The sequence below is a fragment of the Ovis aries genome, chromosome 1, assembly GCF_016772045.2.
Source record: "Ovis aries strain OAR_USU_Benz2616 breed Rambouillet chromosome 1, ARS-UI_Ramb_v3.0, whole genome shotgun sequence".
Taxonomy (NCBI): Eukaryota; Metazoa; Chordata; class Mammalia; order Artiodactyla; family Bovidae; genus Ovis; species Ovis aries.
Window position 1 is genome coordinate 234,161,360 of NC_056054.1, and position 24,775 is coordinate 234,186,134.

General features: G+C 42.2%; 1 protein-coding gene across 3 annotated transcripts in view; it reads right to left on the reverse strand.

Annotated features, from left to right (window-relative positions):
• The window catches only part of ARHGEF26 (Rho guanine nucleotide exchange factor 26), a 141,574-nt gene that overhangs the window by 16,559 nt on the left and 100,240 nt on the right, over nucleotides 1–24,775 (reverse strand). For all 3 annotated transcript variants that reach the window (XM_015092586.3, XM_004003236.5, XM_042235375.2), the window contains 2 exons: nucleotides 23,004–23,158; nucleotides 1,763–1,972 (listed from right to left, as the gene is read on the reverse strand). In XM_015092586.3, the coding sequence (XP_014948072.3) occupies nucleotides 1,763–1,972; nucleotides 23,004–23,158 (365 nt within the window). The remainder of the gene's footprint in view (nucleotides 1–1,762; nucleotides 1,973–23,003; nucleotides 23,159–24,775) is intronic.

Below are 24,775 nucleotides of genomic sequence, written 5' to 3' on the forward strand. Positions count from 1 at the left end.
GCAGCTCCTTCCAGAGGGACCTAAATAACAGTATCTGATGTACATTCCTGAACTGTGTCACAGATGCTAAAACCACCACCAAAATGGAAGAAATTAATTACTGGATGATCATGCACCCCCCAGACCCACTGGTACCTAAGGATTGATAAGGTAAACCACACTGTTACCTGAAATCAACCAACCAGAACTGGGCACCAGCTGACCACATACCCTGTAACCCCTTCCCTCACTTGGCCTTTAAAAATGCTTTGCTGAAATCCATCTGGGTGTTTGGGGGTTTTCAGAGCACAAGTCACCCATCCTGTGTTGGCACCTTTACAGTAAAGGCTGCACTTCCCTTCATCACAACCCGGTGTCAGTAGATTGGCTTTACAGTGCACAGGCAAGCGGACCCAAGTTTGGTTCAATAACAGCGAGGGTAGACTTGACAAGTAAGCCCCCTTAGCTTCATCCCTTATGGGCTTCCCTGGTGGCTCAGATGGTAAAGAATCTGCTTGCAATGCAGGAGATCAGGTTTGATCCCTGGGTTGGGAAGACCCCCTGGAAAAGGGAATAGCAACCTACTCCAGTATGCTTGCCTGAAGAATCCCATAGACAGAAGAGTCTGGCAGGCTACAGTCCATGGGGTCACAAAGAGTCGGCCATGACTGAGCAACTAACACTACAACTACTAGCTTCATCCCACGTGAGAATGGACTGCCTACTAACTGCTGCTGAAACTGCAGGCACAAACGTGATGACTGTTCTGCCTCTGCATAAACTCTGGACGGGAAAGAGGGGTCATCAAAATGTTAAGGAACCACTGAAGGAAACCACCCACCTTGACCAGGCACGACGATAACCACTTGCATGAGTTGTCTCACAACAGGAGGGTCCCGCGGTGCGGCCCCCAAAAAACTAACCAGAAGAATTTGGGAGGGGCCAAAAGGAGGGAGGAGATGCCACCCCATGATGTGAGCCAACCACCCAGAAACTGTCATGCCAGAATCCATCATGGCTGAGAGATGTGCATGCCACCAGGGAGGACCCTGAGTCAGACCAGGAATGGGGCAAACAAGATGACTCCTCATTACTATGAAACCCGAGATCACGGGCTCTGGCAGAGGTCCTCCTGGGTTCCCTTACTGCTGCTCTCTGCCGGGGCACCACTTCCCTATAAAGTCTCTTGCTTTGTCAGCACATGTGTCTCCTTGGACAGTTCATTTCCAACTGCTAGACAAGAGCCCACTCTCAAGCCCAGTTTCCAACCGCTAGACGGGCCAACTGCAGGGGATCCCCCTTCCTGCAATAAATATATTTCCCTAAACCCAGTGTCTCTTTTGACAAATCACTGGGCTTTCTGCTGCCTGGCTGAAGGTAGGTGGTTGCAAAATGACTTCAATTTCAGTAGCTAAGGAAACACAGGGCCTAGAATCAAACTACCAGTAAGTCATATTCCTAGGGCTCCTCAGTCATATTTTTATCAATAATTAAACTGATTTTAAACCATTCTGTAAGTACAAAAGCACACTACTTAAAGCACAACACATCCATCAGGAATCATGGGGACAAAAATAATAGCTATCTCTCTCAGTACGTTGAGAGGATCAGAGTGAGAAGACAAGTATCTGTATAAAACATCCAGATGCTCTGCTTGGTGCATAACAGGCAGGCAATAAAAATACATAGTAGGTAGAGTTTTACTGTTTCTAGGGAGTCTGTGGACCAAGGGTAATTAAACCATCAGCAAATATGCTGAAACCCTCGCCCTGCGCATACTTACTGCGTCTCTGCTCCCAGCAGCATCTCCACTTTCTCATTTGCGTGGTTACTCAGGACAGTCAGCGTAAAGAGGTGACTGGCAGAGTTCTGTCTTGAATAAAGCATTGTAGAGCTGTTCTTCCCTGGAGAAGAAGTAAGCTCTTCACTGTCACAAGACTCCACCAGTAGCTGATCTCTTAAAGCATAATCATTGACATTGTAACTTTCTTCACTGTAAAGAAAAGGGAAAAAGAACATTATCAGGAATTCAGTGGATGAGACTGTGACACTGTCAATTTTCAAGTCACACTTTGGGGGATGTGGAGGGGAAGGGAAGGAAGACAGGGAGAGAGAATTTATTTTAAATAGGAATTGAACTCTGAATTATTCCTACTGATTCTGAGTCAGTATGTGTGCTCATTCACTTCAGTTGTGTCCAACTCTTTGTGACCCCGTGGACCGGAGCCCGCCAGGCTCCTCTGTCCATGGGATTCTCCAGGCAAGGATACTGGAGATCTTCCCGACCCAGGAGCTGAACCCACATGTCTTATGTCTCCTGCATTGGCAGGCGGGTTCTTTACCACTGAGCCACCTGGGAAGCCCTATGAGTCAGTATAACCCTCCAAAATGAAAACCTGTTAATTACTATTTTTCTGTTGTATACTGAATCATATCCTAGGTATCAAAGCAATATCAGGACTCCCCTGGTGGTCCAGCGGCTACGAGTCCATGCTCTCAATGCAGGGGACCTGGTTCAGTCCCTGGTCAGGGAACTAGATTGCACATGTCACAACTAAAGATCCCACTAAAGATCCCAAGTGCTGTAACTACGACCCGATGCAGCCAAATAAATATTTTTTAAAAGTAACTAAAAGCAATACTAAAAACAATTATTAAACCCTCCAGGTTTCCTTTTCCACTATCCTGGCATTGCTGCAAAAAGTGAAACAAACAGACATCATGGTACTGCTTGAACAGCTACTCCCCAGTCTCACCTCCATCTGCAGGATGAGATCTCCTCACACTCTGAGTGGCAAGGCTGCACTACCAGCCTGCAAACCACCAGGCATAGGAGGGAAGAACAGCCTCAGAGGTTGGTCTTCTGGAAGACCCCCAACCCTTCCTCCCAGCATGTACAGCCTCACCACCTACTTCAGAAAGCACCCACTGATCCCACCACACCCTCTTTCCCTGCTTGTGCCCCAGACTGACCCCCTGGTGGTCTTCATTCCTCTGGGTGCACTCTTGCCTGCACAGCCCTAAGCACGTGCCTAATTGGGCCTCACCTCCCTAAACCCCTCAGCTGGTTGCTAAACCCTTCCACTGTGTCCTCTGGAAATCCAGCTAAATCTTCTAAATCCTCAGCCTCTTCTCTGAACTCTCTCTTTACCTTCTTGCCTTAACAGATAGTAGGCTCCTACTAAAGAGCACTGCCTCCCTAGAAGGCTTTCCACATGCTTGAGTTTCATAATTCTAGACAACAATCACTTCCTCCTCCCAGAATGTCCCCAAGTTTTGTGCTCATGCCATCAGTCTCTATTTCATCATCAAAGTCATCTCCAGGCCCCTGGAGCCTGCCTCATCCTCATTCATGAGTGTAGCTGCTGGCTTCCTGGTGCTGTCCAACACTCCTTTCTTGAATTTCCATGTGGCAATCCTCCCACAATCCTGGCCTCTCAATTCCTTGATTTCCCCTTCAAGGATCGACCCTGTTATCACCAACTGCAACCTCTCTTCAATCCCAATGTCAAAACCACTTCCTAACCAGTCCTGCTAGTCTCTTTGACTCATCTCTTCCAATCCTCAATCCCAACAATTTTAGCCCACCATTCCTACAACCCATTGATTCCACCGCCTTTCCCTCCATCCTTGAACCCTCATGTCCTCTCATTCACCCTTATTCAATTATCCAACTTGAATTTCATGATACCTAGTTATATAATCACTCCTTGTATACACAGTCATTTTCTTGGCAAATCCAACTCTAGTTAGATACAGCTCTCTTCTATTCTCTGTCTGTCCTCGCAGTTGAACATGGCAGAGCTCAAAAATAACTGGTGAATAAATGGATGACCATGCAATACATTCTAATGCATTCTAAGGACCATATTGAACAATTAACTTAGCTAATAACAAATGCAAATGTATGAACTCAGGAGAGCTAAGAAAAATCCTAGTGCTTAACTATGTTAGGAATTTCAAAATAGGCCATTTTGCTCAAGATTTCTGAGAAATTTTTTTCATCTGGTAGTGGGCATCTGTCAACCATTCCCTTGTAACTGTCCTTTAAAAACTTTATGGTCTTTTAAAAATTTAGTTTGATAGATCCTTCCCCCACCCCAAACCAGCAAATACAGTTGTATCATCCATAAAAGAAAAAAAAAAAAAAAAGCCTTTTGATCAAGCCTGTTTGTTGCTAGGGTAATAATCTGTATTAACTGGAAGTTCACATGGCAACATCATCTCTGAAACTCGCTGAGACTGCATACAGACCAGCACAACTGCACTCAGAATATATAAAATATTTCTCATATCAAAATGAGGGTTATCAAATTTCATGTGATTTTTATAAAAGGAGGAAGCAGGGTAATATACTTTACAAACAAACAATATTATATTTTTTAAAGACCTTGTGTACCAGAACCAAAGCAGTCAATTTTGGGCCAAGCAGGTGTGGGGTTGCAGCCTGCAGGCCTACAAGCCTCATAGTTGCCCAGCCTCAAGACAAACCCAGCAATGACAGAGACATCAATGGTTTATGGGAGAGGGGATCTCACATCTGAAACAGAAGGGTCCCAGAGTGACAAGTGTGCTGCAGGCGGCGAGTAGACCAGGGCAGCAGTCTTCAGTGCTCAGGGGAGAAGAAGCTACCATTTGCAGGAAGAAGTGACATCAAGTGGGCTCACTGGTTTCCATGAAAACATCGCTCACAGCCCCTCTGGTTAACAATCATCATGAAGGCAGATGTTTCCCTTAACAGAAATAGCATGTGGAGCTGTTCTGACCAAAGAATCAGAACAATCACCACCTCCGGCAGTGGGCAAGCATATTCCTGTGAGTTGGGTATAGGTGAGGGAGGGATCCAGCAGGGCATGTACAGAGAGTAAGAGAACAGCCATCTTCAGTGGCCTGACCATACAGCAGGTAAGGCTTATAATACTGTCTAGACATCTGAGACACAGATTTAATAAAATCCAGGACTCGGGATAAGACCAAAAGGAAAAAGAATAAAAAGGAAAGTGAAACCTCAACAAGAGCTACAAAAACGAAAGAAAAAAAAAATGAAGACTTCTTTGGAACTGTCCTCTCTCTGCACCCCTGAGCTACTCTCTTGGTCCAACTCACAAGCTTAAAAAGATCATCTTTAAGTTAAAATCATTTCCAGTTAAAAATAATTCTGCTGCAGACAGAGAACTCCAAGCTCCCTAAGACTGTGCACATGGAGTATTTAGGCAGTGCCCTATGCTATGACATTGCATAGGTATTCTCTGTATTCCCAAAGAAATAAATGGCAAAGAAATCTGCATGCTATGAAGACATCGTTCAAGATGATGCAAGTTCCAAAAAGGCTTCAGCATAAAGTGGCTTTACTTACTAGATGGTCCCCAACAGGATTCCAAACCAAGAGTTCATAGGAAACTCATGCAAATGGACATGAATAAGCTACTTAAATCTTTTTCTTTCCCCCTCTTAATTTTCAGAGTTATTACCCGCTTTGTTTGCCTAAATGCGAACAATATCAGCTAGTGTGTTTCACTGATGTGTTGAACCTCTGACTTCAGGGGGTAGGTAATTAGAAGAAGTAGAAAAATTAATAGAATTTTTTTAAATTGTTTTCTTAAGCCATGACAACTACAATACCGTTAAGACCTAGGGTGACCATGTAACCCAGTTTATGCCTGTTGTCCTCTCAAATGTTCAGCTGGGATGGTAAAGAGCAGCCACCTTATTTATAGCTATGCAAAGTCACCTCAAGATATCTGGTGTCCACATATCTGCGTCATTGAACTTTCCCACTGTTTTAACTTCTGTATCCAAAATAGGACACAGGAAACAAGTGTGCTGTTTTCTCAACTGATTCAATAGCAGTCACCCAATATCATTATTTTATCTAGACCTGCAAATGTCTTCATTATGTAATAAATAATGTTCACAACTTCTTCACCACTCCTTTAATGCACTTAATATTAAAAAAAACCTTGATTAACAGTAGTCAAGTAAGCTATTTATCCTTGTCAGCTACTATTCAAACCCAAAGGAATAAAAAAGGAAAAGGAACTCGCTCTTGCTAGCATGTCTGTGCTCTCTCACACAAAATACACACTCACACAGTCAATCCCATAAAGGTTCAAATTACTATCTCCCCCTCTCCAAATCTGCTGTATACGGAGTGAAATTCATTCTCCTCATGACAACCACCACCTACTAACTCTCTCACACTAATACAAAAGGATAACTGTTAAAATATGTGCTTAAGGATTTCTCTGGTAGTACAGGGACTAAGAAGGTGCCTGCCAACGGAGGAGACATAGGTTTGATCCCTGGTCCGGTAAGATTCCACATGCCTTGGAGCAACCAAGTCCACGTACCTAGAGCCCGTGCTCCACAACAAGAAGCCACTGCATGAGAAATCTGTGCACCGCAGTAAAGAGTTAGCCCCTGCTGGCCGTTACTAGAGAAAGCCTGTGTGCAGCAAGGAAGACCCAGTGCAGCCCCAAATAAATAAATAACAATAATAAAAATATGTGCATAAGCAGAAGAGCGGGAATCCAGAGACAAATGCAGCCATTCACAACCTCATTCCCTCCTCTGCTGACCCACCTGTGTCCAGTAAAGTATAAAACAAGCTCAGCTGGGTTGGGAAAGATCCCCCTTCCCTAAGGGAAGTTGATGCTAATCAGACTTCCCCATGTTTGTTTCTTTCATTAGCAAACATATGGTTTACATAGCCTCTGAAACAATCTGGATCATGTATTTAGGAAGTTAAACTGCTCAGAAAAAGGCAAATGGAAAAACCACCTTTCCTTGCACGGAGCAGTTTACATGTAGACTTCCTCTGATTGTCTTAGCCGCACTCCAAGTTTACCAGCTGCTCATCAAAGAGGAGACGGTTTGTGCAAGCACAGCCTATCAGGCGCAGCAATCAAATCGATACAAGCCTGTGGCTCTGTGGCATAAACAATAATGGGTCTCCCTGTCGAAACTTACAGTCCTAGTAACCTTTGGGATGCCTTTTCTTTTTTTAACATGATAAAAAAACTATCAGAAGAGAACAGGACATGGTGGTAAATAAATACCTCAATTATTCTTCCCTCGGAAGGCATTCTTTTGTTAAGCGGCTCAGATACTATTTGGTTCTACTGCATGCAACCTAACAGCATGCACTAAAAACTTTTCAGCCCATGATACACCTTTTCTGAGAACAGCTGATTCTTAAAGTGAATATTAGGGAGCACTTTTAACTTTCTCTCCTGTCAATTTCTATAAAGGTTGGAATGCTTTCATAATGGGCATATATTTGAAAAAATAAAGCAAAAGTATTAGTCGCTCAGTTGTGCCTGACTCTCTGCAACCCCATGGACTGTAGCCTGCCAGACCCTTCTGTCCATGGGATTTCCCAGGCAAGAACACTAGAGTGGATTTCCATTTTCTTCTCCAGGGGATCTTCCCTACCCAGGGATCGAACCTGGGTATCCCGCATTGCAGGCAGTCTTTACCATTACCCAGGAAGACCTGGGCATATATTTATTACTTTTAAATAAGGGTAACATTTATAACTTCATGCATGAAGTAAAAGTCACTCAGTTGTGTCCAACTCTTTGCATCCCCATGGACTATACAGTCCATGGAATTCTCCAGGCCAGAATACTGGAGTGGGTAGCCTTTTTGTTCTCCAGGGAATCTTCCCAACCCAGGGATCGAATCCAGGTCTCCCGCATTGCAGGTGGATTCCTTACCAGCTGAGCTACAAGAGAAGCCCACATACATGCACGCAAGCTAAGTTGCTCAATCGTGTCCGACTCTGTGACCCTGTGGACTCTAGCCACCCAGGTTCCTCTGTCCATAGCGATTCTCCAGGCAAGAATACTGGAGTGGGTTGCCATTTCCTCCTCCAGAGAGCTCTTCCCAACCCAGTCATCAAACCCCCATCTCCTGTGTCTCTGGCTTTGTAGGCGGGTTGGGAAGATCCCCTGGAGAAGGAAATGGCAATCCACTCTAGCACTCTTGCCTGGAGAATCCCATGGACGGAGGAGCCTGGTAGCCTACAGTCCATGGTGTTGCAAAGAGTCGGACATGACTGAAGGACTTCACTTTCACTTTCTTTACCGCTGAGCCACTGGGGAATCTGGTTGCATACAACATACATTTTTAGAATATCAAATTTTACATATTTAGAATAAATATTTACAATATTTAAAATAAAATTTACATATTCAGAATACCAACTTTTAGAATATCAAAGCTGCATGTGTATATACACATTAGTGAGTACAGGATGACAGACACCCAGCTCAGCACAGGACTTACTTTGGGAAGGAGGGGGAGAAAGAAGGGACGATGATGAAGAGGCTATAGATAAACCTACAATATTATATTGGGACTTTTTTTTTTTAAGAGACCTGGCAGTGATATAGCAGGAAAAAACAAACAAACAAAAACTTGTATCTATTAAACCTGGATTATAGGCATGCTGTTGGTGGTGGTTTAGTCACTAAGTCATGTTTGACTCTTACAACCCCATGGACAGTAGCCTGCCAGTCTCCTCTGTCCATGGGATTCTCCAGGCAAGAATATTGGAGTGGGTTGACATTTAGTGTTTGATAATTTTCTGTATGTTTAAAATATTTTGCAATTCAAGGTAAAAAAAATCTAAATAATAAACACATAGATGTGAAGACTGTCAGCATTCCAGGTTTTCTGTGGATGCCTGAGGGTACAGGTGAAGGGACTCTTGGGCAATGGAATATTTTTTGCCTTACAAACAACTGATTACTTGCAGATAACATCATTGACTGAAATATATTACAAGGTAAGAGTGAATTCACTAAAATGGCTGGGTTAATAAAAAGGCTTTTCCATATATGAATAACACTCAGAAAATATAATGGAAGAAGATCTTATTTATAATAGACACAAAACCCACAAAATATTTAGAATTTTAAATTGAAGTTTCTATATGAAGACAGACTTGAAATACTTTAGAAGAAGGCCTGAATGGATAGAAAAGTTTGATATTAAAGAGATATTAATTCTTCCTGAATTAATATATAATTTTAACATAATCTCCTTGAAAAATCTCGGTTTTGCAGGGGCAGAGAGGAGGGGGAATAGTCAAGCTGATTCTAAAATATGCAGAAAATAAACATGGAAGAACATTCAGACTGTGAAAAAAATGAGAGTGACTAGCCATATGATATATTAAGAACATATGCAAAACCAATACAATGTTGTAAAAAAAAAAAAAAGGAACATATTCTAAAGCTACAGTAATTCAAAGACTGAGACTAATGGATATTATTTGACAGAGGGAGTAGTGAAACAGAACAGTGGGTTCACAAACTGACCCTAAATACATCTAGGAATTTTCTACATAATCTAAGTGACATTTCAAATCTGTGGAATATTGATCATTTAGTCAACAAATAATATTGGGACATCTGGAGAAACACCTGAAAAGTTTTAAGACGCTGGATCCCAACCTCATTCCATTAATCAAGGTATTTCCTTGAACCCAAGGTACGTAAGCATCATGAAGAAGAGATGGTGATGGAACGAGTCTTTCTGTAGAGCCTTGTGATTAGAGATGAGCTTTTATACACGAAAATACCATAGGAAGAGTTCCCACCTCAACCCTTATGAGCAAACCTCTTAGGTACATAACAAGGATGACCAGGAATGAGAAACAGGCTGGATAACCAAATGGAATCAGGAGTACAAAAGCAGAGACAGAGATGAGGAAAGCAAGAAGTGTTAGACTTTAAAAGACCAGCTTTCCCCATGCCCTGCTCAGGTCAGCCTTAACTGTCAGTTGTCTTACCTGCCACCTTGCATTGTTCTGGAACTTTCTTTCAGAACCAAAATCTGACAGACTAGAAGGAGAACTTCCAATTATTCCTTTTGTAGAAGAATTAAATTTAAAGGGAAAAATGCAAGCAAGGATTATCCAAAACAAAACACACGGATTTTCTGCCATCTATCATCAAGAATAAGATTTATTTTTACCTATTCAACACCTCCCTTTCCACAGGCTTTGTTTAAAACATGCACGCAACTTCCCTGTCCTGAAAAAATCTTCACTTGAATCTGCTGGTGAAAAGACAAATGTCTACTGAACTAGCAGCTGCCTGGCATTTTCTCAGACTGGCATTTTCTCAGACCCTTGTGCCCACCGTACCAATGAAATCGCTCTCCAAAGTCATGATGGCCCATCACCCCAACAAACCCAGTAACCTGCATATCACCACTGCTCATCTAGGCACTTGACGAGGTTGAGCACCTGTGACAACCTGAAACTCTTCCTCTCCTAATGCCTTCCACGACAGTTCTAAGTCATCCTTTCTTTTAGTGGCCATACTCCAAGTTTCTCTCCTAGACACTCTTGCTTTCCTCAGGGATCTGTAACGGCTCTGCCATGCTCCCTGTATGTGGATTCACAGAGTTCCTGGGGTTTCATAAAATCAAAGAGATTCTTCCCACTTCCCTTCAAGACATGTACAAGAATGCTTCCTCTGCAGATTTCAACCTGTTTCTCTTTCCCTTCTGAAAACATGATTGCTAATCCCCACACTTGACTTTGTACTTAACCCTAGTTTAATATTTCTAGGAGGGAGGAGATAGGATTATGCTGAAATCTACTTTGAAGTTAAGAGGTTAAAACACTTTCCTCACAGTGACAAGTTAATTTTAATTTTAAATCTTGGTATTAGAATTATACAATTTTTTTTACTAGAATAATATACAATTTTAAAGCTGTGAAGTACAGTATAACAGATAAGAGTACAGACTTGATTGAGCATGTCTGGCTCAGTTTCATCACTCATGCACTTTGTGATTTTGAGCAAGTTACTGATCCTTTCTGTGTTTTCTCCTACGTAAAAAAATCTCCTGGGGATTACAATACCTCTTAGGATTGTTGGGAGGATTAAATGAAATAATACATTTATTATCTTTTTGCATGTAAAGCTCTTACAATCATGCCTGGCTTACAGCAAATGTTATTAGCTAATATTTTAAATCTTCCTATAGAACATCATGCCTTTATACTGCCTGACATCTTGTTAAAAGCCTAATAATTAGAGGTACTTTGCAAATGAGCAAGTGGATTAAGCATAATTAGAGCCAAATACCTGTATCAAAATACTCATTATTTGGCAGAAGCTCCAACCAGCAAAACAAGGCATGAAATTTGCCCCAAAATTGATTTCAAACAGCCTATGTACTCAATGCCTCAAAATAATTCTGAAGACCAACAAACACGCCACACACAGGTTATAAATATTTACTATAAGCCTTTATGAACAGTTTTTATTTCTCTTAGAATGAAACACTGAATGGAATTACTGGGTCATATGGTAAATTCCTTAGCTTCTTAAGAAACTACTGGGCCACTTTCCAAATTGGTTGCATCACTGCACATTCCGATAAGCAGTGTATTAGGGCTCCAGTTTCTCCACATCCTTATCAACGCCATCTTTGTCTTTATTATAGTCATCCTAGTGGCTGTGACCCTGCTTATTTAACTTGTATGCAGAGCACATCATGAGAAAAGCTGGGCTGGAAGAAGCATAAGCTGGAATCAAGATTGCCAGGAGAAATATCAATAACCTCAGATATGTAGATGATACCACCCATATGGCAGAAAGTGAAGAGGAACTAAAAAGCCTCTTGATGAAAGTGAAAGAGAAGAGTGAAAAAGTTGGCTTAAAGCTCAACATTCAGAAAACGAAGACCATGGCATCTGGTCCCATCACTTCATGGGAAATAGATGGGGAAACAATGGAAACAGTGTCAGACTTTATTTTTGGGGGCTCCAAAATCACTGCAGATGGTGATTGCAGCCATGAAATTAAAAGATGCTTACTCCTTGGAAGGAAAGTTATGACCAACCTAGATAGCATATTCAAAAGCAGAGATATTACTTTGCCAACAAAGGTCCATCTAGTCAAGGCTATGGTTTTCCAGTGGTCATGTATGGATGTGAGAGTTGGACTGTGAAGAAAGCTGAGTGCTGAAGAATTGATGCTTTTGAACTGTGGTTTTGGAGAAGACTCTTGAGAGTCCCTTGGACTGCAAGGAGATCCAACCAGTCCATCCTAAAGGAGATCAGTCTTGGGTGTTCATTGGAAGGACTGATGCTGAAGCTGAAACTCCAGTACTTTGGCTACCTCATGGGAAGAGTTGACTCACTGGAAAAGACCCTGATGCTGGGAGGGATTGGGGGCAGGAGGAGAAGGGGACAACAGAGGATGAGATGGCTGGATGGCATCACCAACTCGATGGACATGAGTTTGAGTGAACTCCGGGAGATGGTGATGGACAGGGAGGCCTGGCGTGCTGCGATTCATGGGGTCGCAAAGAGTCAGACACAACTGAGCGACTGAACTGAACTGAGTGACTGTGAAACCTAGTTTTTGTTTTAACTTTCATTTCCCTACTGACTAGTAATGTTGAGCATCTTTTCAAATGCTAAGCCATTTGGATATCTTCTTGGCTGAAATGTCTATTCAAATGTCTGCCCACTTAGAAATTGAGTTGCCTTACTTTTGAGTTTAAGAACTCTTTATGTAATCAGGGTAAAAGTCCCATATCAAGTATGGCTTGAAAATATTTTATCCCTGTCAGTGATTTGTAAACTCATTTTCTTAGTTTTTTTTCTATTATATAAGTTTCAGGTGTACATTGTTCAGGTCCCCTTTACAGCATGGCCAACTTTAAAAGAGTAAAGACTAAGTCCAGCGGTTAAGAATCCATCTGCCAACACAGGGGACATGGATTCGATTCCTGGTCCAAGGAAGATTCCATATGCAACTAAGTCCGTTGTTGCATATGGAACAATCCTACTGAACCAGCATTCTAGAGCTCACAAGCCACAACTACTGAGGTCACAGGACACACCTACTGAAGCCCTCTCACCCTAGAGCCCGTGCTCTGCAACAAGAGAAGCCACCGCAATGAGAAGCCCTCATACCACAATGAAGAGTAGCCCCTGCCCACCACAACTAGAGAAAGCCCACGCACGGCAAGGAAGACACAGCGCAGTCAAAAATAAAAAAGCAAATCTGAAAACAAAAAAGACTAGACTTCCAAAAACCCCAGAAATGTCACACAATTTCTATTTCATTGTTGAGAACGTAACAAATAGTGGACATGAGGGCTACAGTTGTTGGTAAGAATGTGTTATGATTTACTGTCACCCAAAAGACAGCCAGTGATTCACATAGGATCAGAAAGCCCCCAATCCAGGTTTATAGTCGCTGCTGCTGCTAAGTCGCTTCAGTCGTGTCCGACTCTGTGCGACCCCATAGACGGCAGCCCACAAGGCTCCCCCATCGCTGGGATTCTCCAGGCAAGAACACGGGAGTGGGTTGCCATTTCCTTCTCCAATGCATGAAAGTGAAAAGTGAAAGTGAAGTCGCTCAGTCGTGTCTGACTCTTCGCGATCCCATGGACTGCAGCCTACCAGGCTCCTCCATCCATGGGATTTTCCAGGCAAGAGTACTGGAGTGGGGTGCCATTCGACCTCTCCAAATGAAGGGAAAAACATACTGAACTCACTTTTATCAGCCACAAAGTTACAGAACCTCCTAATCAAATACGAGGGACGTTACAAGACGACTGCTAATACAAACGTGTACACATGAATCAGATCACCGTACAAAAGAAAAAAGTGATCAGTGATTATCCCTCAGTCACTTGATGGCATGGGTTCTTGACAGGAAGGGAGAGGTATGGTGTTGAATGCATTTACTCCTGAGGCCATATATCAGAGGCCATGATCCAACCCACTCCAGTATTCTTGCCTTGAAAATTCCACGGACAGAGAAGCCTGGCAGGCTATGGTCCCAGAGGTTGCAACACGACTTAGCAACTAAACAACAACAACAATCCAGGTTTGGCCTTGGAGTGCACCAAACTTTCAGCTGTACAACAGTGGCTTAAGGTTTCAAGGGTTTCCCTGGTGGCTCAGATGGTTAAGAATCCGCCTGTAATGCAGGAGAATCCCTGGGTTGGGATGATCCTTTGGAGAAGGGAATGGCTACCACCTCTAGTATTCTTGCCTGGAGCATTCCATGGACAGAGGAGCCTGATGGACTATGGTACATGGGGTCACAAAGAGTTGGACACAGCTGAGTGACTAACTCTTTCTAAGGTTTCAAACCATTTTCAAAAATAAGAAAATTCTAGAAGTTAAAGGGCAATAATCTGATTTGTGCCAAATCTTTAGAGAAAGACACCCAGTACTAGGAATAATGATGACAGCAGCAGGTATCAGTCCCTCAGCAGGGACCATTCGCTGCGTTAAGTGCTCTGTGAGCACTATCTCAATTCTTACTGACACTCCAGGAAGACCATGGCATTGCTTGCCTCACTGTACAGATGAGAACACTGAGACTCTGAGAGATCAAAGGCAACTTGCCCAACGTCACACGGCCAGGATTTTGAACACTGTTCTGACACCAGGATATTTATACTGTACACTCTAGTGCACAGTATAAATATTAAATATAAAATATTGTGCAACTTTTGACACTGAATGGCAACAATGACTCGTCTTACAGAGGCAGAGGAAAAAAATACTCTTAGCTCCCAGATGTCAGAGGATCAAGGATGTATGGGGCAGCAAGAGAAAGAGAAGAGGAGGAAGACGAGAAGGGGTTGGTTCTCACATCTCTCCCATCCCATCTCTCCATCTTGATCTTAGAATCCGAACCAAGTGGTCACAAACAACCAAGCTGTATATTCCAGGAAAAAAAGTGCTTTGAGTCAGAGCCTTATTGCTTTTTCTTTATCCAAGATACTCAAAAGTTAATTTCCCGAGGAAGGAGTTGATTCTGCAGAGGCAGAGGGACAATGTCAGGTAGCCTCAGCTTTCTATAGCGGCAAAGCTGTCAAAATAGGAAAACTCGAAACGGGGCCAAACGAGGCCGTGACCCTTTCCAGGGAGCCCACTCTGCTTTAAGCTACTGGACATTCAAACTACTTAGGAAAAGGCAAGTTCTAACAACTTGCTGAACTCCTGATAATGATCAGGCAGAATTCTATTACAGAAAATCCTTTTCTTTAAAACTTGAAGATTTGTAATGTGTCACGGAGTTCAAGTTATGTCAATATACACAATATTTATGGAACTAGAGATCAGGAAGTAGAAAGCTCCGGTCTTAAATATCTGAGGGAAGGAAATGTGAAAAGGAAACGCTCTTCCCCACACTCTGATGCTAGATTGGCTAAAGGTAGAGGAAGGCTCACAAGTGCAGCTTGGGACCCCTTCTAATTTCCTCTCACAACCAGTAAAGCTATAAAAATATTCACTTAAAAACCCAGTTTGAAAAATGTGTTTATCAAAGTAAATAGAACAGGTGCCAGTTTCTAGGCTATTTTTCCAAGAACTTTACAGGATGGTAGAATGGTAAAAATATTCTAGAAAAATGAAATTAAGAATTAATGAACATAAACTGTTAGAGGAGGCTCCAGAGTCATACTCAGATGAGAATCCTGGCTTTGCTGAGAGACCTTGAAAAGAGACTAATCTCTTTCTGCCTCGGTGTCCTCATCTGTAAAATGGAAATAACACTTGATTACTGTGGTAACTCAATGACAGATTCACAAACACTCTGAGCACAGTGAATGGTACACTATAATGCTCAGTAATATAGGCTCTTACATCATTACCACTATTACTACTCATCTAACTGTAGAGAATACCCCAAACCATCAAGGATAGATCATTTGTGGGGACAGAATCCAGGAGAAACTGAAAGAAACACATCACAACATGATTACATTTACTGGTATGATAAAAAGTCTAGACTGGATTTCTACGTTCTTTTGGTCTTGTGCCCAGCACCCACACAAGGTCAATCTACCTGCAGCTCTCAGCGTGCTCAAGGGCACAGTGGGGCTGGCGGCAGCAAAAAGGCACTACAAGCACTACACTCATGTGACCACCCTGGAGGACCAGCCCTAGCAAAGGGACGTGGGTTCTACATCTCCAGTCATTTCTGTCTTTTTTGAACCTACCCCCAACCCCATTTATCTTAAAGGCAATGTGTAAGTTCTTTTAAAGGGCTCTTGGCACTTCTTGGCTGTCCAGTGGTTAGGTCTCTATGCTTCCACTGCAGAAGGCAACAGTTTAATCCCTGGTTGGAGAACTAAAATCCTGCAAGCCATACAGAGTGGCAAAAAAAAAAAAAAAAAAAGAAAATCTTTCTCTTTTCCAAACTATCCATTGTCAGTTGAGCTTCTGTGGAAAAGAAGGGCTTCCCAGTTGTGGCCGTAACTGTCTACTACCTAATCCTCTGCCATCTTCCCCTGCTCCACGGCTAAACTAAAACAATCATGGTTGTCCTATTCCTCTCTGCTATATGCTGGCTTTCCCAGCCTCCTTTATAAGGTCAAGTCTTGTGACCCAAGACAGATGGGTAAAACACAAGAAGAAGTCTTCTGAAGACTCGTCTGGGAGAGGTTCTCCTCTGCTGATGAAGAGAGTCCTTTCTTTTCAGGCTGTATGCCTTGCTCCCCTCCTATGTCCCTGAGTGAAATCATGATGCCTGGACTATGGCGCTATGTGCACATGGGCAAAAGTGAACAGCGCACAGAGCACCGTGCGGCCAAAGAATGCGAAGGGGCTGGGTTACCTCTGAGCCTGCTCTTGGTCTTCACGTTTGGTGAGAGAGGTAAATGTCTTAATTGCTTGAGCCACTGCAATTTGGGTATCCAGTTACATATAGCCAAGAGTCTTCCTAAATAATTTAATAGTAAATTTCCCAGAGTGGAAGAGTATGCAGGGTTTCCCAAGCTCATCTGACTTCTTATGTATGTGTGTGTGTGTGTGTATGTGCGTGTAATAAATGAACATTTTTATTTATTTATTTTTTTAATTTTAATTTTTATTTTACTTGACAATACTGTATTGGTTTTGCCATACATTGATATGCATTAATAAACATGTTTATTGCTTAAACCCTTTTGTATGGGTAGCTCAAAACATTAGTTGACAAAATAGTACAAAATAAAAGCAAGCCAAAAAAACCAAACAAACAACCCTTCCTCTGCAGAGCACAATTTTGCAAATACAATCCAAAGTATTTTTCAGATTGAGGTTATATTGTCATTTGTGGGTAAGTTTATAGGTAAAATTCTAGCAGATGTGAGAAGTCACATGACAAAGCCCCAGATTTGTTTTTGCCCCGATTAATTAAAAGTGAATCTATAATGGAACAGAACACAAAAATCACATATCTTTTAAAAATAAAAGAGAATTCAAAGAACTTTTAGCTCGGGTGTGGAATGGGGGAAGGCCTCCCACTGAGTAATACTGTCACTCTGTTTATATTTAACCATCTTCACGACTGGTTCACATTTGACAGATATTTATTAAACGGTCATTATGGGCCAGGCAAAGGCTCAGCACTGAGGATGCAAAGGTCATCACGACGGACATGAGCACACAGTAACACAAATATTATGACAGAGAAAGTGCAGGGCTCTATGGGAACACAGAGCAGTGGAAATAAACCCACTCTAGAGGAATGGATAAGAGCTCCCAGTGGATGTGGCAAGTAATCTAAAACCTAAAGAATGAAAAGGACTTTCCCTAGAAAAGATCTGGGGTGGAATGGGGTTATGGGGTAGAGAGGAGTATCTCAGGCAGAGAAAGAAGCATGTGCCAGGTTTGGGGGGCTATAAACGGGGGCATTATTCAGTGAGGCATTTATGCCAAGTGCAAGGTAGATCACGGAAGGGCTGTTTGCAAAGCACAGACCGAGTCTTTTAGAAAGCACACTGTGGCTGTGGAATGTAAACAAATGGAGGGATGGTGGCATGAATCCAGTTCTGGGCGAGTTCAATGTGGCGGTACAAAGCCGTGGCAACAAGTGAGGTCAAAAGCTGTTCCATCATGGGTAGAAGACTGGGGATTGGACAGATGGGGAGTAGGGTGAGGAAAAGGGCAAGGAGGGCTTCCAGGTTTACTGAGGAGCAACTGGGTGGATGGAGGGGCCTTTGACTAACGAGGGAATAGACCCTGGAGAAGGGAGAGTTTGAAACAGAAGATCTGTATATGAAGGTAACCTGTGAAACCTCCAAGAGCTGTTCAAGTCACATGATCATGATGACATTCAGAAGTGAATGAAAAATGGCATCGTGCATGCGTGTTAAGTCGCTTCAGTCATGTCTGACTCTCTGTGACCCCATGGACTGTAGCCCCCCAGGTACCTCTGTCCACGGATTCTCCAGGCAAGAATACTGGAGTGGGTTGCTGCACCCTCCTCCAAGAGATATTCCTGACCAGGGACTGAACCTGAGTCTCACGTCTCCCGCATTAGCAGGTGGGTTTTTTACCACTAGCACCACCTGGGAAGCTCATGAAAAATGGCATCAGTGTTAAAAAAAACAAGCAAACGTGTTCTAGAACTGGCTAAGATATTACCGCCCACTCCTTCATTCTGTGTTTAAGTGAGGCGGTGGTGATTGGCCAAGCAGTACAAGAGACTGAACTCTGGCCTCCCAAATATGCTGAAACCTAAACTCCTGGTTCTGTGCACATGACCTGATTTGGAAATCAGGTCTTTCCAGATGGAATCTGTTAATATGAGACCATTCTGGATTAGAGTGGGCCTGGAACCCAGTAACTGGAGTTCTTACAAGGAGAGGGAGATTTTAAGACACACAGACACACAGGAGAGAAGAAAGCCAGTTGAAGGTGAAGGCAGAGATTGGAGCCACCAGAAGCAGAGGCAAGGAAGTATTCACTCCTGGATCCTTTGGAGGTGTGTGGCCCTGCCAGCTTCCTGATTTCAGAATGTTGCCTGCATGACCATGAGAGACTAAATGCCTATTTTAAGCCACCCAGTTTATGGTACTTTACTACAACAGCTGTGGAAACTATTACAGGGAGGAAGACTTTGTTTTAGCTTCAGAAGAAATTGGAAAGGAAGGCCTAAAGTAGATATAAGGCACTGAATGAGACTGACAAGACCATTGCAGACTCAGTGTTTGGGGGAGTCTGACCCAAATACTTAGGTCTTGAATTCAGTTTTTATATTTCAAAACTGAGGGCAACGGTACTTAATCTGTAAAGTCGCACATGGGGGTATAGTCTGTGCACTGCCATGGATAATTATAAATATGCTATCACAAGGCACAAATTAGATATTACATATATTTATATAGATTATTCAGTAATCTGTGAACACAACATGGCAATCCCTTCCTCTTTTATATAATATTACTGCTATTGCCATGTCGAGTCTGATAGAGCTGTACTCATTCATTCCTCTGAAGGCAAAGCTGGTTGACATCATTCTAGCACAGTGATTCTTAACTGGGAGACATATGACAATGTCTAGAGACATTTTTGGTTGTCACAGTACGAAAGAGGTCCTACTAGCAAGCAGTAGGCAGAGGCCAGGGAGGCTGCTAAAACATCCTACACAGAATACGGCACCTCACCCTCCACTGCCTGCAACAAAGAACTGTCCAGCCTCAACTGTGCCTCTAGAACTCTGATCTGGAAGCACCCGACAACCTGCAGCCAAGCTTCAGGTACCAAGAATACACTTTCTCATCCACAGCAGTCAAACTGATCACATATTCTTCTGAAATGTGACACGAAAGACTATTAATAGTGACTCACACGTAGCCCAAAGCTAATGGAAACTTAAGTTTTTCTTGATATCCTAAAAAAGAGTGAGGATTCCTGTCCTAGAAACAGCTAGGGACCATGCCACTCTGAAAGTACCAGCAGTGATACATACACACACCGCAGAGCCAAGGCGTCCATACACCCCACCCGTCAGCATAAACCCTCTGCCAGACTGGACTGGAGGAGGAACAGCAACTGTTCTCCCCAGCAGTCCCTCCCAGTAGCTGGGAAACCTCCCTGAAGCTGAGAAACCACTGGAGACCCAGTAGCTGAGCTCCCTCACTGAACCCTTGAATTATATATTCAGCAGTGGGTAGCTGGATCAGTCCCCCAGCGCTGGCACAGGTAGTTGGTTATCTTTTATCTGGACCTTGGAGCCAAGCCTGAAATACTGCCTCATTCAAAGCTGCTGTATCTTCTCTGTGGCTGCCTCTGGCATGCGAAGCATCTGTAGTTGCCTCCTTGTAGCTATAATGTAAATACGGCTGTACGTACTGTACACTTTGAACCAAGCCTGTTTATCAAGCCTCTGTGGTCTGCTTGTCTCCCTCACCACGTATTCAGGTCATAAACAACTTGAACCTCCAGTGCTATTCTTGGAGTCAAGAGCACCTTAGAAATAGGATGAGCTAATTGTTAAGGGCAAGAAAACCCCAATTTTGGTAAAGACAAAGTTAGGTACTCAGGGTTGCCCTCTCTGCTGAAGCTGTATGATTTTCTTTTATTGACAAAGAAGTTCAAACATATCTAAGGAAATAAATGTGGGACAGCTCACAGTGCAACATTAAATGGCAAAATCTCCCATGGAGGGCAAAGCACACTGCTAAGCAGAACAGCACATAAGTTAATTCTAACTTTGAGAAGTCTGTATTTATTGGGTTCTAGGCAAGTTCAAGGATAAAAGTTGTGCCATACTGGTTTAAATACCTTGAATGTTTTCATCACCATAATTAAAACTACATTTACATTTAAAATTGGCTTGGTACTGCCAATGTATCTTTTATCATCAAAATCAAAAGTTTGGTTAAAGCTTTTGGTCCATTGAGACAGAGCAAATATTTCAACAGATGGAAAATGTTAAAAGTCAAGAATTCTGGCATTTGAAGGTTCATATATAATTACCCTCCTCTAAAAACAAAACATCATGAAGAAAGCCAAAGAAACAAGCTATCTCATAGGAAACCAACAACAAAACACAAAATACAAAAATTACAATTCCTCTCCAATCTGTAAAACAAAATTTACTGAGCTACTTGAACTTTTTAAACTGCCCCAGATAATAGGGATAATGTCTTCTTGAAGTTATGGGAACACTATTTTCCTAAGTATGAAAAATACTCATCAGCATCTTAATGTACTCATCACAGACACATGGCTTTTCAGGGCAGAACACACAAAATTTTCATGTCACATTGACAACCAAGCGGCTGAAGTAATTCATAATACAGTCTGATTTGAAGGGGCAGAAAGAAAAGCTCAACCTCTGTTTCAATTCAGTTTGAAAAAGGATAATTCAAATAAAGATTTCATGATAATTTGGACATTAAACTTATATATTCATAGAAGCCTGTTTCCACGATTCCCTTTGGGCAGCAGTGTGTAGTGTTAGTCACTCAGTCATGCCTGACTCTTCGTGCCCCCACAGACTGTAGCCCACCAGGCTCCTCTGTCCATGGGGCTTCTCTGGTGGCTCAGACGGCAAAGAATCTGCCTGCAGTGCAGGAGACCCAGGTTCTATGCCTGGGCCGGGGAGATCCCCTGGAGAAGGGAATGGCAACCTACTCCAGTATTCTTGCCTGGAGAATTCCGTGATTCCCTTTATCTTGTCTAAACCGTACCCTGTGAACTAACAACTGCTATTCCTATTATATGCCATCAAGTCAGCCTACCTTCATCACCTTCATATACGGAAACAGAAACCCCACAGATTTATATTTTAACTCTAAGGTCATATTGTGGGAAAGATAGACTGTTTATAGAGAAACAGCAAGAAGATATTTTATAATCCTATCTATGTAGAGTGCATTTAATGAACAATGCTCCCTAGGGCTTCCCTCGTGGATCAGTGGTAAAGAATCCACCTGCCAATGCAGAAGATAATGGGTTCGAGCCCTGATCTGGGAAGACCTGACATTTCAAGAAGCCACTAAACCCGTGGGCTACAACTATTGAGCCTGTGCTCTAGAGCCTGGGAACTATAACTACTGAGCTCTCACACTGCAACTACTGAAGCCCGCATGCCCTAGAGCCCTGCTCTGCAAGAAGAGAAGCCACCGCAATGAGAAGCCTGCACACTGCAACGAGAGAGTAGCTCTCATCGGCCACAACTAGAGAAAAGCCTCAGAGAAGGCAATGGCACCCCGCTCCAGTACTCTTGCCTGGAAAATCCCATGGATGGAGGAGCCTGGTAGGCTGCAGTCCATGGGATCGCAAAGAATCGGACACAACTGAGTGACTTCACTTTCACTTTTCACTTTCCTGCATTGGAGAGGGAAATGGCAAGCCACTCCAGTGTTCTTGCCTGGAGAATCCCAAGGAAGGAGGAGCCTTGCGGGCTGCCATCTATGGGGTCGCACAGAGTCGGACACGACTGAAGCGACTTAGCAGCAACAGCAGAGAAAAGCCTGTGCAGCAATGAGACCCAGCAGAGCATAAATAAATAAATAAAGTTAAAAAAAAAAATGCTCCCTAGAGAAAGGCAGCACTAAGGGCCAAGGAGAGTGTGTTTTGAGTGGGGACAGTCAGAACAAATGTCAGGAAAAAAAGGCTTGTACAGTAGTCCTCCTGGAAGTTTCCCTAGAGTAGGCCCTGACTACACAACCAGAAGTCTAAAGTAAGAGGAAAAAAACACTCTGCCAACCATGAGACTGACTTTCTTCCCCAAAGAGGGGAGTACTGGAGCATTGCTAACATCTTCCTCATCGCGGGGACGCTTTTTTGGACTAACAATTTTTAAGAACACTCGATTTTAAATTAAGCTACAAGAAGCACTAGAGTTGTACTTCAGCTTGTTCTCAATCACAGCAACTAGTTTCATACAAAGGTCCTACAGCAGAAGTGTGAAAAATGCTGACAGAGAAGAATACCATTGAATAATACCATTGCCTCCCTGGGGATGTCAAGAGAATCCAAGGACATAAACGTGTGAAATGCTTAGCACAGAGGTTTGCAGGCTATCAAAGCTCAGCAGCGGTTGGCTAGAACAATGATGCCGATAATTCGAATCTGCTGCAGAGGTAATTTAAAGAAAATGAAGCACGGATGTTCGTATGATTCCCTGTGTAGAAATTTTACACTTAACATCTCAAAAGCTTTTAAAAGATGATCACCTTCAGTAGTTGCTTGCACGACAGAGTTTTAAAACTGGGTGTACAGAGGGCAATGCCATAAAAAGGCTTACCTCTTCTTCTTGGTGATAATGAGCACATCATTGAAAAGGAAGAAGTAGACTTGCTGTTTGGACGTCCTTTTTGAGAAAAGCACCGTGTCTTCCACGTAGGCTGTCAACTCACCTCTTTTTACCAACCACCGGGAAGAGGAGACTAGAGGAAAAGGCTACAAAGAGAGAAACACTCAGTACCCAAAGCTAAAGTTAAGTCTTTTTAGGATTACTGAAAGTAAAGTATAAAACTTACATTCAAACAAATGATATGCCGTTGTTTTATAATAGTTCATATAATAGGTAAAAACATAGAGAACACGTTCTTCAAGAGAAAACCAAAAGGAACAACTTATTTTCCAATGTAAAAAAACTATTAATACCAACTTGTCTATATAAAAACTACACCTCAGTCAGAAAATGCTACTGGGTCAACCAAAAATTGTTACCCTTCCATTAACTCTCAACTTTTTGAAAAAGACAACTGATAAGAAGTCACTTAAAACTGAAAAACCTCAGAATGAAATCTGTTGGTATCAACTGCAGCCATTTCAAATACCACAAATCAGAATCTAAATATACCAAAAAATACTGATAACTGTACTTAAGAGACAAATGTAAAATAAGAGATAAATATAAAGGTCTGCATTCAATTCATGAATTAAAAAGACTTTATTCAAAAGGAAAGAAAAAAAAAATCCCTGCAAATGTATGTTATGTCTATTGATTATCTACTTAGCTGTATTCTGGGGAACACCTATTCTTAAAAGTTTATGGTAGTTTCCCTCATGGAAGTTAGTCCCTGAAAGCATCATGCCACTTTCTGGTTGTGAAAATGGACTTCTTCCAGAATAATGCACCTTCATCTCACAGAAAAGGCTATATTCAAGGAATTACATATTGCCTTTTCTTTATTCAGTTTACAGTTTCCAACTGGAAAACTCTCAAAACCTCAGAATAATCCTTTCCCTTGAGAGTACCTTTTTTTTTTTTTTAATTACTAGAAATGCTTACTGCCAAAAATCTGATTTAAAACACGACATCCATAAAATAAGCAAAAGTTCTTGGACACACAAAAGATAACCCTAGTAAGTGTGGTGCAACCAAATGTCATCCATTTCAGAGAATAATGATTAAAAATAGCTAAAGGAAATTGAGGATATAAGGGAGGAAATTTGAAGGCTAAGAAAGGATTTCATTTTTGTTTTTTTAATTTATAAAGGACGTTTCTAAGAAGCCTGCTCACCAATATATACTTTTTTGTTTGGCCAAAAAGTTCATTCAGTTTTTAAGTAAAAATAAAAGACACATTTTTCATTTTCATCAAGAACTTTACTGAACAGAATATTCACCATTTTGTTCCACTATCATCTGTCATTTTTCAGGCAACTTCATAATTTCATCTTCCCAAAACTTTTAATTTTTTTAGGCAAAGAACTGTTTCAAGTGCCTAGAATTGAAATTTTTTTCCATTAAGAGAATGTTGTCAAGAATGAAATAGATGGAAATTCAAAGGTGCCATGTTTGGTGAATATGGCAGATGAATCAGAACCTCCCAGCCAAGTTCTAACAGTTTTTGCCAGGTCATCAAAGAAACAGGTGGTCTTGCATTATCCTGATGAAAGATTATGTGCTTTCTGTTGACTAACTCTGGGCACTTTGTGTCGAGTGAAGGTTTCAGTTGGTCCAACTGGGAGCAGTACTTGTTGGAATTAATCCTTTGGTTTTCTGGAAGGAGTGCATAAGAGAGGCGAGCCAATCCAATCCCATCATACACACAACATCACCTTCTT